The sequence below is a fragment of the Eubalaena glacialis genome, chromosome 2, assembly GCF_028564815.1.
Source record: "Eubalaena glacialis isolate mEubGla1 chromosome 2, mEubGla1.1.hap2.+ XY, whole genome shotgun sequence".
Taxonomy (NCBI): domain Eukaryota; kingdom Metazoa; phylum Chordata; class Mammalia; order Artiodactyla; family Balaenidae; genus Eubalaena; species Eubalaena glacialis.
Genome location: NC_083717.1, coordinates 81,732,724 through 81,752,792, shown reverse-complemented (window position 1 = coordinate 81,752,792; position 20,069 = coordinate 81,732,724). Strand labels below are relative to the sequence as shown.

Genomic DNA, 20,069 nt, shown 5'->3' with positions numbered 1-20,069 from the left:
GCACTCATAGACCATCAGAAAATAGTGTCTTAGACCACATTATCTCAGTCAATCAAAGACATGTCTTCTGAGGTATGGCCCAATATCATGTTCTTTGATTTTATAGATGGATAATATTAAAAAGTATGATATTTAAGAGCATTTTTTGTACTGTTTGGAACACTGGTTGGAGGTATATTCTACTGTGTGACTTAATACTGCTTTATATTGGAACTCATATGATAAATTACAAGAAAAATGGTTCCAGGAAAGGATGTTTATCTTCACAGATGCATCTATATATGATATCTTAATGGGAAAATATTTCTTTAGTTGCCAGGCCAAACTTCAAAAACTACATTAAGTGAGAATAAGAATCCTAGATTTGTTTCTGAGTTTTTGAAGCCCTTACTGACTCTTCCCCCCACCCCCATTTATTTGTCCACTAATGTTAGCACTGATTTTAGGTTTTAGGTAACTGGGAATAACCCAGTTATAACAGTTTGTTTTTATTCAAGTGATTTGATTCTTGGTCATCAATATTTTTAAATTCATTTACTCCATTTTTATAATATTATTGCTTTGCTCTTTTATTTATAAATACAATTTAAAAAAAATAAACAGAATTCTATTTATATCATAGATTCTGGTGGTCACCTGCTCCCAAATATCTTCTTCATTACCTATAACAGGGCCTGAAAATTTAACTTTAGAAGTACATTATTTGTGGTTTTCTAGAATTCTTGGAATTCCTAGAATTGTTACCTATCTCTTTGCTTAAAAAATATTTATTGAGAATCTTCAGGGGCTGGCACTGACCTAAGCATTGAAGATATAATAGTGAGCAAGTTAGACATATTCCTTTCCCATCATGGAGCTCACAATCTCACTGGGGAGTAGACAAGAAACCAGGCAATGACAATACAGGGTGGTCAGTATTGTGACAGAAGAAGTATAGAGTAGGACACCTAACTAATTTGGGGGAAATGGAAAGGGCATCCTAGAGGATGTAATATTCAATTTGGGACATGAAGGTCTCAGGCAATGGTGGGAGAGGGGAAAGTTTTTCAGGCAGGGGCTGTAGATACTGCAAGGCTGTCCTTTTCATTGTTGTATCCTCAGGGCTTTGCTCACTGCAGGCATTCAAAAACTTTAAGTAAATGGGTGATGGAATAGCATGTGTGAAGGTTGAGAGCCAAGTGGGGATAGGTCCTTTGGAGGAACTGAAAGAGTTTGGTTTGGCTGAATTGTAGGGTTCAAGGTGGGTAGGAGGGGGCAAGATGAGACCAGAGAGGCATCCAGCGGCCAGTTGAAAATGATTCTTGTGAATCATTCAAATAATATGTACTTTACCCTAAGAGAAAAGGGAAGCCATGTGGGCTTAAAGAAAACAAACAAACAAGGAAAAACAAACAAAAAAAACCTTTTTGCCTTTTCTCCATAAGAACTTGATCTTTGGCTAACTCTAGTTGGATTCTCTTGGTAACTTGATAAAGGTAGAATGTCAACAGCTCAAGGAGACATTACTGATAGTAAAAATGACCTCTCATTGGTAAATTGTGTCTGGACTAGGAAGAGCTGTAAATGAACCGTAAAAGCCCATTATCGTAGCTTTGGGTGTCCTTGACAGTGGACCTGGCAAGCCAATGCCTATGGAATTGCTGCAGGAGATACAAGGTTGTTTAGCAGGATGACTTCCAGAGCTGAACTGCTGAACTGCTGGACGGCTGGATTCCGATGAGGAATGTCCAGTAGGCCAGCTGTGGTTCCCAGGCTCTGTCCTTCTGAGTAGACAGGTGCCAGGTGCAGTGTGTGGTCATCTTGTGAGTCTAATTGTTTAGTTGATCCTAAAGAAAAACCTCTGGGGAGCATTGCACCATTGAAAGGTCTTAATAGGAGAGTTGATTTGAACAAATGTGTTTTTATAAATCACTTTAGCTATGGAAGGCATTTGCCTCTAGGACAGGTTACTCTAATAATATCTTAAACTGAGTTAGTTAATAGTTTTGCTGGGATAAGATGGAAGCCTACAAGGGGTAAAAGGGAGAAAAGCACCCCGCTTTTAAGTGGCTCTAACCCCATCAAGTGGGACTTAATAGGCATGTAAACTGGTTTTCGTATCTTTTTGTAGATGGTTCATCTGCCGCGTACAGGAGAAAACGTTCAGTTTATTGGCAAATAAGAATAACCAGAGAAAAAGGGAGAAATACTAAATGGCCATTTATACCACCAGGCCATTTTTTAAAAATCAGCAAATATTGGAAAGGGTTAGTTTTGAATACTGTCTCACTCCTTAACTAGCTATATCCGGGCCTCTCTCAGCTTCAGGTTCTTAGGCAGAAAAACAAAGGGCTTAGACTCAATGACCTCCAAATGATCTTGACTCAAAGGTCCTATGAGTCCTATTATCCGAGTACCACTCTTATGCCAAGTACTATACTAATCTCTAAAATCCCTCTCTTCACCGACCATAAGGATATTCAAAATCAAGTAAATACCAAATGCCTATAACAGAAACATCAAGGAATGGGAGCCAATAGCTGGAGTCAGTCCTTATCCAAGGTAGAACTGAGGACTCCATTATTTCTCTTCATCCAAATTTCACCCTGTGAACATGCTAATCACATCTACCACTGAAGAACTTTATTATGTGCTTTAGATTCTTCAAGTGGCAGGTGCTATGGTAGGCTCTGATAGGCCAATCTAGTCTGAGATCACTCAAGACAGACGCCCACAGGTCTAGAGTACTTACTGCAACATTTGCCCACCGTATACTCTCAGTGACCGCTGATGGTTGGCAGAATTAATAGAGATCATTAATAATTTAGTACTCCTGTGGTCTTCAACCATCTTGAAAAAAGACATAAAAATCCAATATAATTTAAGCCGAATATCTAAAACAAAATGATGTGAAGTGAAAATAATAATAATTTAATGTTTAAAAGCCTGTCTCTAAGAGATCTAAGCACTTGCATATCTTAAAGGGCCACTCAAATGTACTGACATATGGTTATGTGACACTAAGAATTCAGGAGAAAATCTCTGTTTTTACAAAAAGTTTTGAATTAGGAAATTTCAGTGAAGAGCATTGCGTGTACTTCTAGGAAATCTCATCATGATCTCAGTGTAATAGCCATTTGTAAAAGAGCTCTGAACTGAGTCCATGCCAGGGAGCATTATTGGAAAATGGCCCTCTCTGACGACTTCCTGGAATTCCTCTCTGTGCAAGTCAGCAGCTTGCTTGGCACCAGCTGGCACTAAACTGAGGCACTGGGAAATGTAAGGTGCATTCCTAGGTGACATGGTTTGCACTTTTATAACTTGAGTCTTAAAAGGAGGCAGCCAGACAACAGGTCACATTATTCAAATTATGAGATCAGTCTCCTTTTTAAAAATAAAGCATACAACTAAAAGGGCCACTGAAAAAAATGAAATTGAGGTAATTAGGCAAGTATTTGTTGCACTGCTGCAGTTTTGTACTAGGCTCAGGGGTGGACAGAAGAAATGATACAGTTCTTTCCTCATGATGCTGTCCAGACGTTTCTAACTTGCATTCCATGGAACTTCAGCATTTCTCAGAGGGAATTCATAACTGTCTGATTCAAATTTTCTCTTTAAAATATATATCACAGCTATTGTTAAAGAACCATGATTTTAAAAGGCAAATTATTGTACCAGTTTTTAATAATCTTGGAAAAAATAAACACATTGATTTATGCGGCCAAATAGCTGTTTCTATGCAGATCTAAGATTAATCTCTGATTTATATTTAAATTTATAAATGTATCATCTATTAAAGAGGTTGCGTGAATGTGTTTTACTGTTAGTAGTAGGCAGTTTCACTCATGTAAAATTATACAGACAAGTGCTATTGAAGTGCTATTCTGCTTACTAGGATGAATCATAATTTTTTCAGTCTAGTATATCCAAAGCAATATACTAAAGTGAATTGGTTGTTGAGACCAAAAGTTTAAATGACCGTCATCCATCTGTCTTAATTTCATATCTCATAATTCATAGAATTTGATAGATTGTTTCAGTTTTACAAAAGATTCAGTTACTTATGAAAGTTTTAAAATGCCAATTTAGATCATTTCTTAAATAGCAAAAAGGAGCTAGTCATTGGTAAAAATCTTTAGAAATGTTTATGCTTTACACATGAGATGGAAGTTATTGGTGAAGCTTGGCTTTATTTTTCTAATATTTTGCAACTTCTCAGTTATGGTTATGTAGAAGATCCCATATGAAGGTGAAAACAACCTAGCTCACTTTATGAGCTAGGTTGTAATTATTTTGTAGTAACTTCCTGATATTTAAGCAATTACGTATATAGTGACAGATCACAGCTCTTTTTTCTGGGAATTGGAAATGGAAAATTTTAGAACTTCTGTACTAAAAAAGCCTATGAGGGTTTACTTGACTTTTTCCACTGCTGATTTGATAAAAGGAATGAATAATTTTGGATTACTGCTACACATTCAAAGTACAGATTAAGAATATTAAAATTTATAAATGTGGCTTGTGAATTTGGGAAATTGAGGATTGAGGCAAGGAGAAGACAGGGAAAGTGAGAATATATTCAATACAACTTGGAAGGGAAAGCTGCCAATTGTAATAAATAAAAAGACTTATGATGCCTTCACCCTCTTCATATAGTTGTTATAACTGGAGCATCTAAGTGCTTTATACCATTAGTCACCCCTATACTGCAGTTTCATTCTTACATTTTTTCAGTACCTTTTATACGTATGATTTATGCCTGCAGAATAACTAGAAACAGCATATATGCCTTACATACAGATTCCAGAAAAAGAACTCAGCTAAGTAAACTTATTTTTTAAATCCAGTTCTGTAACGATGTTTGTTATAAGACACGTGGTTTTTCCGGTAAAACATACTCTCCTGTAGCTTCACTTTCCATGCATGGACTTCTTCCAGGGCCATACTCGTTTCTTAAGCTATATCGTGGTGGAATCTTATCCTTTATAATGTTTTGGAGAAAGCTGAGGGTGGCGCCTGCACAATTTGATTTGGTGTAAAAATACACACCAAATCTGATTTCTGTTACATTAAGGCGTTCTCTGACAAAATACACAGAACAAGAAATGAAGTGAATTGTGTTTTAGAAATATCTTGCAAGCTTGTTTCCCCGAATACCTGACCACTAATTTTTAAAAATGGATCAAAACCCACTTTAATTGAATATTTAATAGATGATTTAATGTTCAAGTTAAGATACATTTTAAATGCTAAATATAAAAATGATTTGTGTTTGCTTACTGGAAATATTTGTAATACATGTGAATATGTATAATAAACCAATATTTAAAGCAACTTTACCATGGAAGAAATGAAAACACTATCTTCAATTTATAAACATACTACATTCATCAAACTATATTTTTGACTAAGAGTTGGTTTTTATAATATGAATATCATAACGTGGATTGCCATTAACAGTAGAAATAGTTTAACTCATTTTTTTAAACGTGTAACATATTTTCCTTTAAAATGAGCCATTGGAAACATAAAAATGGCAATATCCTCCGAGGGATTTAGCTAGAGGGAAACACATCAATTTGAATAAATAAATGAGCTTGCTCTTTTATAAATTCCATCCTGTACATGATGCCCCATGACTATGATTTACAGAAAAGAATCTGAGATTAGCAAATAGGAGCATGCAATTTAGTCTAAGACCATTTTCCAACAAGTCATATCAACATAGCAAAGGTACTTAAGTCTTTCATGCCCTAGTTTTCCTCTCATTGAAATAGGCAGAGGCTTACTTTATTTGAAAATAATCCACTTATTTATTTTTTTTTAGTTTCTGAAAATAATGGTAAAATAGATATTTTGGCAGTCCTGAAATGAACATTTCTGCACAGTACATTATGAATAGACTCTAGATAATTTGGAGAGCTTGAAACAGGAGAGACCTAAGAAAATTCTAAAAACTCCTTTGCATTGCTCAGCATTAAACACAGACACATTATGGTATCTGAGTACTACTAAATTCTCCCGACTTATTTGCTACAAAAAAAGACTGATTAAAACCTTTCATTTTCTTTCAGCATTATGAGAACCTCAGACAAGTTTTAGTGGATAACTTACTGATTCACACAGGTGAGTAGGCCATTCTATACTGTACTACAGGTATTTGTGCCATTACCTTCTGAAACTCTGTTTCATAGTACAGAGTCTGTCATATAAAAAATAAATGATACTGCCCAATCTCAGCAGTTTGAAAGAAACTAAGTCAATGGCATAAGGGAAGCAGGTGATGTAATGAATCTAGGCTTAAGTAGATGACTTGAAGAGATGGATCATGAAGTTTAACCTTTGAAATTATTCATTGGTTATTAATATAAACACATGAAAAAGCACATTTCAAAGTTACCTTGCTTTGCTAAAATTCTATTCATTAAATCAAGTTTTTTTTTTTTTTTTTTTTAAGTGGTAAAGAGAAATAATATATCCTACTCCTGGAAAATGTCTAATAGCAAAGACTTAATAAGCCTGGTCTTACTTAATGTTTCAGTAAAGGATGTTGATAGAAAAGGAGGTCAATAATGTCTACATAACTCCATACACAGAAAAAAGAAAAATAAAATGAATAGTGAAACCCAAACTTGTCAATATATGGTAAGTGATCCAAAACAGCTGAGAAATCAGACCAAGTATTGTACAAATATGAGTTGGGAAAAATTTAAGAACTGACTCAGATGGATGGGAGATTGAGATAGTGACCAAATATAAAGAAAGAGAAATAACTTCAAATTAGCACCAAGAACCACAGCAACTCTGAAGGTGTTACTAACATGACCTGGATTCTGATGATCCTGAAGAACATTCGGTGTCATTTGGTCTAAAAGCAAGGAGACAAAATTTCTCTCCTTTATGTAATGTGAACATTCTTTCTCTATGTGAGATAAAGCACTAATATTCTGTCTAAATAACCTAACTTCGTGAAGAGGTGATAAAAATTTTAAGGAAAATAAGTATTGCTTTACAAATAAATACCAAACAGAGAGGTATTCTGACAAAATTTGGAAACAAGGATTCTTTGCAGCTCCTGCTCTATTCACTGTCTACTTTGCACTGGAAATGCCTCACTTCTCCTCTTAAAATAATTTGTAATGGCTCCCTTTATCCTTCAAGAAAAAGCCCATTGCCAGATCCTTTACATTCTAGGTGTCTCACCTTCTGGATCCAGACTGGAGCATCCTCATCTCCTATACCCTGCCCACACCACATTGTATTCCTCTGTGTCTGTCCTCATGTTATTCCTTTTGCCTGAAATACCCTTTTTGCATCAAGTTCTTTCCCACTGGTGTCAGTTGGGTCCTCCCAGAAGCAGATGTTAAGATGACGTTAGAAACACAAAACAACATTGACTCTATGCCAGGCCCAGAGCCAGCCTTCGAGGACACAAAGATGAAAGTGAAAGGATAGGACAAGAAGTTCTTTTTTCTAATGGAGGAGACAGAACTGCAATCAGATGATTTACTACACATCCTTGGAAGTACTATGGCCAATGTAGAAACAACATGGGTGGAGTACAAAGGAAGGAGCAAACAAGGGGGAGCTAAGGAAGGAACTTCTTGAGTTAGTTGGGGGTTCCTAATTCCATCACCTCCCTGTGCATTTTCAAAAGGGGAGAAGGATAGAAACAAAGAAAGGCATCAGAATGTATAGAATCCCTTTCTGAAGGCTTTGGTTGTCAGCAGGGTTGGTACTGCCCCCTAGAGGAAGGCTTTGGAAACTGTTGAGGCAAGGGACCTTTGGTTTCCCCAATGATTGTGGAGACACTCACTGGCATTCAGTGGGCAGGGACCAGAAATGCCAGATGTCCTGCAGTGTTCAGGACGGTCCTTCGCAATGAAAAAATTGTCCTGATATTTCACATGGCTTCCAAATTTTCCACTAGACGTTCCTGGAAGGGAAAGCCCTGCTTATAATTTCTTGAGTCCAGAACCTAACTTAATTTTACACACAGGGATCTTTCAAGGTTTTGATTATACCTCCAATTTTCTAGGAAGGACACTAACCTTGCATGTCAAAGAATGGCCACATTTCACTGATGTTGTCCAGAACCTTACCAAGAAAAATCCGTCTGGACACCCATGTCACTGACAGCACCACCATGCGTGTGCAGGGACCGCATTGGCAGCTGTCATATTCTCAGCAGTGAAATGTTTCCTGGTCAGCATTTTATTATATCTTTTAGTATAGTTATGCCCAAGCTTTTACCTACTAACATATTTTTATTATAAATTTCTTACTCTTGGTTTTTATCCTTTAAACTGTATAAAAATTGTGTAGATAGGTTATATTACTTATGAACTTCATTTTAGAATTAGAAAGGGAACATTACAAAACATTAGTAATATTTCAGTCCATTCTAGGACTGAAAGAGTTGAGAAACACCACACTTAAATTTTCTAAAATTTCAAGACCAACTTCATTCTGATGAGACGAAACCTAAGAGGCTGAAAGATTGTCCACAGTTACCGTATTCTTATGTATATTCAGCTACTACGGGGCGCTTTTACATTGCCCCAGATTAGCAGGGCTGCCTGGCTGGAGGACAGGCGTTTGTGCACAGATAAAGGGCCCATGTTCATCTGCATCAGGTAAAAGAAAAAAAAAGGAACAACTCTTCTTTGAAACAGCTGTCTTCATTTCTTGTAGCTTGTTCTCCGGGGTTGCCTTGTTTTTTGCCTTCAAGCATCTGTCGGCATTAATTTTTCCTGATAGCTCTATAGACAGATAAATTGCCCCTGAACTAAATAAATAAATTTGAAGAAATGCTTCTGGATTAACATTTTAGAAGAAAGCCATCATCCCTATAATGATCTTTTCCATTCTCTTCCTACCTACAGACGATTAACATATTATTTAGCATTTCTTCCATTTTGCCTTAGACCAGAATTCTTTGATACATGTCTGTCACTGTCATTTATCATTCCTCCACTCACACAGGCAACAAACATTTAATGAGCACCCATCATGAGCCACGTGGTGCATTAGCTGCTAGGAGCACAAGATTAATAAGTTCCAACTTTTGCCCTCAAGGAGTTCAGAGAGGTGGGAAAGAAAGGCAAATAAATAAACAATTAGAGTGCTAGATGATATAGACTATTTAGAAGGATATACAAGAAATGTATAAAATGACGTAATAAAAAATTTCAGTACTTTACATTTAACTTTCGACATAGTGCTTAATAAGAGATGTTTTGAAGTTATTCAGATTGTTCCAAGGGTGAAAGTTGGGCAGATATATTGGCAAGTTAAAATGGAAAAATAAGGGTCGTGCCAGCAAGGTGAATGAAATTCTGATGGAATGGGGTATTCCAACGACCTGAGAACATATGGATATTTTTTCCATCAACCCCCATTTCTCTAGCAATTGCCTTGCCATTTGCCAGACACTGTACTATCTGCTGAGAATACAAAGCTGACTAAATCCCTGCTTTTTCTCTCAAGGAATTTAAATATATCAAAATTATTTCCAGAACTAGGAATGCATATCTATATTGGCTAATGGAATTGCATTTGATGGAGGAACTAATATCACACAAAGTGCCAGGCTCAGAAGTAGGAATGGAGTCAATAAGGAGGAGACTGACTCAAGTGAGCCAAGCTGTAAGCAGAACTCCAGGTTAGCAGTGTTAAGGGCTGTTGGCTACAAGAGATCACGAGTGAGCCAGAAATCCAAAGAGAGGCAGATGAGTCAGAACCCAGGATGTGAATCCAAATACTGAGGAAATAGTGTTTGACACAGCAGCTCTTTAAACACTTCCCTGGAGAAGCTGTAGCTGAATGAAGAATAAGAAGATGAGTTTCAGGCAAGTCTCCGGGCTCTCTAAAAACATCAGATTGAAACCAGATCATGACAAAATGAGTAGTGAAGTGCCAAATAATCAACCATCAGGAAAGAAGTTTTCTGAATGGTTACAAGCTAGATTCATTCATGTGTCTATTTTTAATTTTTTTGTCAGCCTATGTGCATACACATGATCCTGGGATGATGATGTTTAGAAAACAATTTTCATGTGTATATTCAAGACTATATCTGGCTGCTAAGGAAAAGAAATCAGCTGATTTTCCTTGTCTTTTTCTTTTACTAATTAGGAGTTGGCTGGATCTTTAGTACAAGCTACCCCGTGGTCCATCTATTCATCCATCCACTCAATAATCACTTATTACCAGCTACTAGGTGAAGGAACATCCCAGGTGATGGGAGGGAAAAAGATAAATAGACCCAACCTCGTCCTTGAGAGGTCAGTGTTGGGAGGCCAGTCTCAGTTTGGAGAACAATAGTGCAGAACACATTGATTGCAGCAACAGAATCTAGATCACTTTTCCTTTGTCAATACCTTTAAATGGGTATGCAGACAATAATCAATAAAGTGGTGCCTGCACAACCGTCACCAAGGAACTATTTAACTCAATTCCTTGATGCTACCGTCTCTGCCCAGCTGGGCCAGGTTGGCATTCTGATTGCTCATGAGGAAAAAAGACGATGCAATACTCTAGTTCTTCGTATGCCAAGATGAAAGTCATCAATCTCAATCTCTGTGAAAGATGAAACTCTTTGGTAAAAAGAGCAGTGAACTCTATCAGTCTTTCTAAAGCGATGCAATCTTTAAGATGATACAGAGAGGGCAGAGGCAGTGGAGAAGTTCAGAAGAATTTATATGGGGAAAAGGGAAATGATAAAATTTCTCCACCTATTTTACAAGAAGCTAAAAATAAGACAGAACGTATATTAAACCCAAATGGCAACAGTGTTTTTTGAAAGGTATGTAGTGTACTCTAGGTGGTAAATTATTTGCTTGTCATATGTAAAATCATCATCATCTAACATGAATATCTTGCTTTTTAAGTCAGTTAAGCCTATTACATGATTCAAATTAATCTATAAAAATGAAAATTTCACTTTCCTCTTCTCTTCCTCATATACTGCTAACCCTTCCCCTTTTTGACTTATACGTATATGCCGAATCTTTTTCATTTCTAACATTTACCAGTTGGCATTGCCAGTTCCCAGGCATAAAACCTTTTAATTTTTAACACTAAAACTTATATTCATATAAATTTATATTCCAAACAAAAGTCTTAGTATTAAGTACATCTTTAGTGAAATAGCTTACGGTGTCTCATCCAAAGTTTAGTAGAAATTAGGTATTTGATATTTGCTGATTACTTGATTCAAGAGAGTATTTTCCTCCATTGCTCTGCCAAATATCTGGGGTTTTGCTGCCTTGTGATCCCCAACACGGGTTATACCTATCTCTGTAAATGTCATATAGGAGCCACTTGGTAAATATTTGCTGAATTAAGAAATAGTGAAGGAAAATAGTGGTTACTTGGAAGGAAATGCCAGATAGTAATGAAGAACCCAGATTTTGATGTCAGATTGCCTGGGTTTGACTCTTGGTTCTGTTGTTGGTAATAAGACCTTGGGAAAGTTACTTAACTTCTTTGTATCTGTTTTCTCATCAATAAAATGGGTATAACAATACTACCTATCCCCACAGAATTGTTGCCTGGATCAAATGATTTAAGGTATGTGAGGCACTTAGAACATACTAAGCCATATCTGTGTTAGCTGTTATTATCATCACTATCACTATCATTGTTATTCTGGAAGGCTGAGGGTTAGGAGAGGAAGGCGTAGGCACAATGAGATTCAAAGAGAACACAGATATTCTCCAGAGGAGAAGTTAAGGACATATGGGTTTCTCGCTAATATTCAGGTTCCTCATTTATGCATGTATGGAGCAGATAATTCTTGCAAGGAAGAAAAGGGATTACGTGGCTTTAGTGGTCTTAGCAAACAGCTGTCTTCTCCTACTCAAACTATTTTTGCTTGGCTAAATCATGTTCATCTTTCAAGTCTTGCATTAGGCAACTGTTCTTCTAGGAAGCTTTCTTGACCTCAAAGTCTGGGTTAAGTACCTCTGTGATGCACTCCTGCAGACTATTCCGTGGCTCTGACACACTTATGGTTATCTTGATGCTAGTTTATGGTCTTCGACTGGGGATTTTCAATTAGTTCTCTGTGCACCAACTCTTGGATCAGTACACAGAGGCATAGGGGAGTGATGCATAAAGATGTATTCAAAGTTTTGGAGACAGCACGGTGTGCAATATACTATATCAAGTTACCAACCCTGCATACCCAAAAGCTTATCATATCTGCCTTCTGATTCCACCCAAGGCTGTGGTTGGGATACTTTCTTGCAGAAAGTAGCAAGGAAGAATTTGATGCACGCCTCACCAATATATGTATGTTTGTTTATAAATAATATACATGCTATTAGTATATCCACATTAAGTCCACTCTAAAATGTACACAAAAATTAAAATTTCAAAAGGAAGACATTAACGCACACACACACACACACACACGACAATACCATTTACATCTTATTTGCTTAAGCTTGCATTATTAGAATTATCTTCAATCTGTAGTTTCTTGGCAGGAAATTTTGCTCATTTTCTGAGAGTTAGTTGAGTTAATACTAGAAAATAAAATCTGTAGATCATCTAAGCAGGGACACTTGAAACTGAACATAGCAGAGGCAGCCGTCTCTGAAGTGAGTCTTCTACTCTCCTTCAGCATACCTGGAATGTCCTATGCGACACTACACTAACCGACATAGGTTTCAAATCAGGATACCAGGGTCAATCTTTGTATCAAGGATATTTTTGTTTGAAAAAATGCAAGTATAGATTTTCATTATCTCACTCCTCCATATCCAATTCGTCAGCAAACACTGTCAGCTATACCTTCAAATGCATTCAAAATCTGATCACTTCTCATCTTCTCCATCCAAGCCACCATATTTGTTCCAAGCTGCCATCATCTGTATTAGCATTATATGGCCTCCCAACTGGTCTTCCAGCTTCTGTCCAGGGCCCTGAACTTCAGGCAATGAGATCCCATTAAAATATGTGCCCTTTGTCTGCTCAAATATTTTCCCATCTCACTCAGAGAGAAAGCCTAGGACCTCACTCTGATACACAAGGCTTTCTATGACGATCCCTCATTACTTCTCTACTCCTTGCTCACTCGCCTTACACAGATCTTTCCTAAATGACTTCTGTGCCTATAAAGAAGAATGCATTGGCTTTCTCACTTAGCCTTAAGACTAAGGTAGAGGTGGAAGATGCATTTACCATAACTAAAGATGGTCAAGAGTTTCCCTGTGAGGTAGTCAGACACTATGTTTCAAAGCCTTTCTACAACTAGACAGATTTCCTTCTGAGAAATTCAGCAGGCAGATAAAGACTGTCCCAAGCCAGTTCTTCTACTGATGGCCACCAGAACCACAAAACTTTTCTGTTGAATATATGTTTATTTACTACAAAATAATGGTTTTACTTAAAGAGGACATTTTTATTATTTAATTTTGCAGATAAGACTTTGAAAATTGTGCACATAATAAAGATTATTTGCAATACCCATATCTGATGCATCATCTTCACAACCACACAGTTTAACGTGAATTTAAATTCAGCCAGTAATTCTAAGGTGACAGTTTTATCTACAAAGCCTCCATTTGTATTTCAAGCAATTTGTTTAATGGAACAACTTAGAATACTTGTTTAAACTGATCCAAATAACATTAAAAAAAATAAAGTTAAAGGAAATAACTTTCAAATGCATTTTAATAATAGAAATCACTGCTGTTTTTTAAAGCAATGAATCTTAGCCCTAAATGTGAGTGTTAATTACACAATTTCTTATTAAAGAGATTCAAGGAAGATAACAATGCAATCGTTATAAAAATGTAAACTCAGATAAAATCCACCACTCTCCCATAAAATACTGATTCACAAATATTAAGACCTCAAATAAAATACATGCTGTGAAATGTAACAAGTGAAAACACTGAAAAATAAGATACAAAATTATAAAGTTCAAACATATATTATGCTTCAATTCTCACTTTACTGATTTCCACCTCATGTACAAACAGTTCAAGAAAACTGGTGATTTTCCTTATTAAAAGGGCTGAGATGGCAATGATTGAACACTCTGCATTTTCTTTGTTAATAGAAAGTATGATTTATGAGAAAGGAATAAAAATCTAAGAAAACCACTCGATAAATTATTCAATTTTCAGATCAAGCTGATTTAGAGCAAATTTCCTTCATGCTGCCAGTATGGGAAATGTAGCTTCTTGGATAAGAACGCAGTGTTTAAAAGAATATCTGGGCTTGTTTCCTTGTTTTTAGTAATGTTGTGACTGTAGACAAGGCACATACCTCCTGTAAGTCCAGTTTATTCATTTAAAAAATGGAATAATAATAGGAAGCATGTCTCAAAGTGCAAGATGTGCAACACCAGTGGCTTTCAAGATAGCTAGTACGGTGATGAACTTTTTTTGAAATATTATTTATTTTTATGTGTATGAGAAAGATACATAATTAGTATGTCAACCTAAACATATACAGAGACTTCTGTCAGGAAAAGCCTAGGTAGCACCATGGAACTCTCTCTTTCTTAGAGAGTAGTTCTTTTCAGCTGTACTTTGTGACTTCAATTCCATGAACATGGACATTTTTTTTAAAAACTGTAAAATTGTTTACATAGACAACTCAAATATTGGAAACAGAGCCTTAGGGTTCATGTGGATCATGTGAAAATAAAAGGAAAAAGTGAGCTAGCATTCCTAAATTACTTAGCCTACTGTTAGAGCATATTAAGAATGTAATAACTTTTGTTGTTGTTAATATTATTTTTTCCTTATGACTATTATTGTCATATTACCATAATGCTAATAAACCAAACATAATCTACCCTGGCATAAAAGAAGTTTATGAGTATCTGTACAAAAAAAAAATCATCTATTACTTTCCAAATGACTTACAAATAAGATGCATCAAGAAAGAATAAAAGAAATTAGAAAAAAAAGATGGGGGAATGGGGAGCTCACAGAGGAAAAATGAACAGGGACCTGATAAAATCAAACAACATAAACCATTTATCATAATAATATTTGATAAAATGATGTATGTTGCAGTGACACTGGGGGTAAGTAAATCTCCCAATAACATTTGAAGAATAATCATATCTGGTGAATAGCACATACACCATCTTCTTAACCTTTAAATCAGGACATTTGAAGTAAATAAAATAGCTTTTTGCTTATTTATTTTTAAAAATTCCATGAAGTAATGCAGTATATACCACTAATAAAGGTCTAAAACTTTTCTTATAATTTTACTTAGTTCCTCTGAATAGTTTAAAAAATAGTTTTTTCCAAAAGGGGAAAAAATGGCAATGTTAATATCCAATATAATATTGCTTGGAAATTTTCCTCTTCAATGCTTATCTGCTTCCTATTTAATTGCAATTGTAATTAATATTTTCCTACAGGGAATATTTCCCAGGAAAATATATGCTCATTATTTTGTGAATATGTTATATTTATTTTAAATAAAATATTCTAAATTTCATCCACCAACACATAAAGTAGCTTTAATACTTTTGTGTTCCAATTCTTATCACAAGCTAACCCTAAATTTTCTTTTAACATTGGCAAAGGACCACTCAAATGATCAAAAGATAGATAATATTTATTAAGATCCAGATTTTTTAGTCATAGTAAGACTCAGTTCCATAGAGTTAATAATTCTTATATCTGAGAACTAACTGGGGACAGAACAGGGCCCAATCTGGTGAAACTTCAAATAATGGGTAAGTCATGTGATAGCAAAACTCATAAAAAGTTTCACCTTGATAGCCTACCATGAATTTCTCACCCAGAAATGAGGACTATGGGCCAATGGATAAGTTAGACACTAAAGTTTATGCAGCTCATGCAGCTCAATATCAAAAAAAAAAAAACCCAATCCAAAAATGGGCAGAAGACCTAAATAGACATTTCTCCAAAGAAGATATACAGATTGCCAACAAACACATGAAAGAATGCTCAACAGCGTTAATCATTAAAGAAATGCAAATCAGAACTACAATGAGATATCATCTCACACTGGTCAGAATGGCCATCATCAAAAAATCTACAAACAATAAATGCTGGAGAGGGTGTGGAGAAAAGGGAACCCTCTTGCACTGTTGGTGGGAATGTAAATTGATACAGACACTATGGAGAACAGTATGGAGGTTCCTTAAAAAACTAAAAATAGAACTACCATACGACCCAGCAATCCCACTCCTGGGCATATACCCTGAGAAAACCATAATTCAAAAAGAGTCATGTACCAAAATGTTCACTGCAGCTCTATTTACAATAGCCAGGACATGGAAGCAACCTAAGTGTCCATCAACAGATGAATGGATAAAGAAGATGTGGCACATATATACAATGGAATATTACTCAACCATAAAAAGAAACGAAATTGAGTTATTTGTAGTGAGGTGGATGGACGTAGAGACTGTCATACAGAGTGAAGTAAGTCAGAAAGAGAAAAACAAATACCGTATGCTAACACATATATATGAAATCTAAAAAAAAAGTGGTCATGAAGAACCTAGGGGCAAGATGGGAATAAAGACGCAGACCTACTAGAGAATGGACTTGAGGATACAGGGAGGGGGAAGGGTAAGCTGGGACAAAGTGAGAGAGTGGCATGGACATATATACACTACCAAACGTAAAATAGATAGCTAGTGGGAAGCAGCCACATAGCACAGGGAGATCAGCTCGGTGCTTTGTGACCACCTAGAGGGGTGGGATAGGGAGGGTGGGAGGGAGGTAGACACAAGAGGGAAGAGATATGGGGACATATGTATATGTATAACTGATTCACTTTGTTATAAAGCAGAAACTAACACACCATTGTAAAGCAACTATACTCCAATAAAGATGTTAAAAATAAATAAATAAAGTTTATGGATAAGGCACAGAAATACCACCTAATGAGAGTTAACACATGACGAACACACTAGCTGTCTTTGGAGAGTTGGAAGAAACCTACTAAATGACACTACAGGTGCCTCTCCAAATGAATAAAGAACACAAATATAGTCATTGAAAATTAATTTAAAAAGGAATTTTTCTACTCCTTGCTTGAAAGGTGTAATACAACTACAATTTTGTGATATGATCAAAAAGAAGTGTCTTAAAGTGGGTGAATTTGCCAGACAATTAAAGCTAATTTCTTGACAACAAGTAAACAAATGACTTGAAATTGCCATTGAGTTTTAACAAATTACTTATTGAATTTACCAGCCTTGCTGACTGTGTTGCATTAGGAAATATTCTATCTATTTTGATCTTTGGCCTTTACTGAAAAAGCCTTTTCCTGCTGCATATACTCTCTCACTACATAATGCTCTCTAGTCAGTAATCTTATAAAAATAATAAGAAATAAATATAATGCATTTTTAAGAATGACACCTGTTTTAAGAGTTAACATTTTAAATATAGCAACATTTCTCTGAGTCCCAAATAAAAATCTCTTTCAACCTGAAACATGTAAATTTGTAACATGTTTTCCTGACAAATATATATATTTAATCATATTATAAATTCATTTGTTCATCAAAACCTTACTAATGAAGTTGAAAATCAAATTTTTGCTTTTTTTTTTTTTTTACTGTTTTTTAATTTTCATTTTTAAGTCACAACTAACAGGCTGAAAAATCAGATGACATTTTACAGCAGAAATTTAGATTCACTTGCTAGTCAAAACCATAAACACTATGATTATAAAGTTACAATGATAAAATTTGTTATAGAAAGAATCAAGTGGTCCAACTGTAAAGCAGTGCAATTTTAGTTTGTAGTACATTTCTTACTCTCAGAAAAGAAAAAAAAAATGGCACATGGCTATTACCATGGTATCAAATGAAAACAAATTTAGCACCCATTATTAGCAGGGTATCCTTATAATGTATGTCCCATTAAGCTATTACTGTTCTGTTTTCATTTTTACTGACGTAACTTTAAAACATTTTAATAAATTACATAAATTTTGTTCTGTAAAGAATTTATTAATTATAATAGAATTTAGAATTAGAAACTTGACAATTATGAGGAAATTGATAGCAGAAAAGGTCAGAAACAGGGCACTTGGCTTGGTTTTTGCAGAAATGATACATTGTGAACTCATTCTCAAAATCTTCTGAGTAGTAGAAAAAGTTCTGATGAAAGAGCATACCAATAAATGTTGCACTTACTTTGCAGAGGCAAAGTGTCTGTAATACACTGTAACTCTGGTTCCTTGGCCCATTCCATCTTTGGCAGGATCTGCGTCATCTCATAGTCACCATTCTCTGCCACCGACACTGGTTCACTGTTGACTGGTGTCTTTCTAAAAGTTTTCATGTGCTGTTGAACTTCCGCCAAAAGAACAGCTTGTATTGCCTCAGTTACCTGTAAAGTTTTTTTTTTTTTAATGAATTATTTTTAGTGTTATCACAAATGCGTGGAGTCTTATATAAAACCCAAAGTCTAGAATTTTGATTTGAATAAGTCTCACATAAATTGGAATGCTCCATTCCACTAAAATTACCATCTGAAACAATTGAAATGCAGTTACTGAAAATTGGCACCCAAATCATCACACTGTTCTTTTAAAAAAAACCTCAAGAGGGCTTCCCTGGTGGCGCAGTGGTTGAGAATCTGCCTGCCAATGCAGGGGACACGGGTTCGAGCCCTGGTCTGGGAAGATCCCACATGCCGCGGAGCAATTAGGCCCGTGAGCCACAACTGAGCCTGCGCGTCTGTAGCCTGTGCTCCGCAACAAGGGAGGCCGCGATAGTGAGAGGCCTGCGCATCGCGATGAAGAGTGGCCCCCGCTTGCCGCAACTAGAGAAATCCCTCGCACAGAAACGAAGACCCAACACAGCCAAAAATAAATAATAAATTAAAAAAAAAATTAAAAAAAAAAACCTCAAGAGAATGTAAAAGGAAAGTTTAAAGGGAGTTCTCAATTCTTTCTCATAAAATATTTTCATTTATACCAGAAGATAAAGAAAATTTTAATATATCACATTGCTCTGAAAGACAGGTTTAGTTCCTCAATGTCTACCTCTAAAACACGATTTAGCTAAAAACCCTTGATTTAAACTAGGTTTAATACAGAAAGTTAAAGACAAGACTTTAATAGTAAATCTCACTAAACTGTGTGTATGTGTATATGGTTTTACATGGCTTAAAATACTGCAGAGCCTGCCTTCCGATTATTGTACCTACCCAGTCAAGGACCTGTGGTTGAGGGAAGGGGAAGGGAGATATTTAGCACAGGGCATCTAATCCAATATGTTCATTTTTAAAATGAAGAACCTGGGATGTGACATCCCAAGTTCCACACAGACCTGGTGGACAGGCCTTCTAACCCCTGCTTCTATGTCCTTATTAGTATATGTCCTCCCAAGGTTCTATACCCTTACATCTTATTAAAAAGCCAGTGACAGTACCTTAGCCCCTTCCTGGTAAGAGATGAGGTAAGGTCCAGAAGTTAGGTAGAGTTCAAGGAAAGCCAAGACCTGAATTGGTGAGAGAAAAGGAAGGGCACTGCTGATCTAGATGAACTTAGGACACCTTTCCAATATCCTCCCCTGGCTGATAGTTAAACCTTTAAGATAGCCACATCCCAATGCCTACTCTTTTCCCTCCAAAAGCCTGTCCTCTGTCAAGATGACTCATGTTCCATAATTGCCATCGTCCCCTCTGCCTTATTCCCAGTCTACCCATAGGATGCCTAGAGCTAGGGCTTTGGGACAACACCACTGAGACTGGTGATCGAGAGATGCTAATGCCCAAAACAGAGTAGGTATTCATTTAAATATTTATTTAGTCCCTTTTATGTGTCCTGGTAGCATGTGAGACCTTTAGGTTCCAGGGACACTTGAGAGTTTTTGCTGATGGCAGATGCTAGGTGAACTACAGGAGTAGAAGGAACTGGGTTCTGAACTCTATTCTAGAGTTTTAAATATAGGGAGCTTCCTGAAAGTATCAGAGGAGCTGCCTGATCACTGATCATCCCCCTGTTCTTGTCCAGTCAAAAGCTTGGTTGGGTCGTGAAAAATGGCTAATGAATGATATGATTTTACTATTGCATACCAAATCTATTAACATTGTAGTACTGCCTGTCACAATACA

At 36.2% G+C, this 20,069-nt stretch overlaps 1 protein-coding gene across 4 annotated transcripts in view; it reads right to left on the bottom strand.

The window, feature by feature from the left end:
- The window catches only part of WDR72 (WD repeat domain 72), a 199,966-nt gene that overhangs the window by 53,812 nt on the left and 126,085 nt on the right, over positions 1 to 20,069 (bottom strand). For all 4 annotated transcript variants that reach the window (XM_061182106.1, XM_061182105.1, XM_061182108.1 and 1 more), the window contains one exon: positions 18,143 to 18,338. In XM_061182106.1, the coding sequence (XP_061038089.1) occupies positions 18,143 to 18,338 (196 nt within the window). The remainder of the gene's footprint in view (positions 1 to 18,142; positions 18,339 to 20,069) is intronic.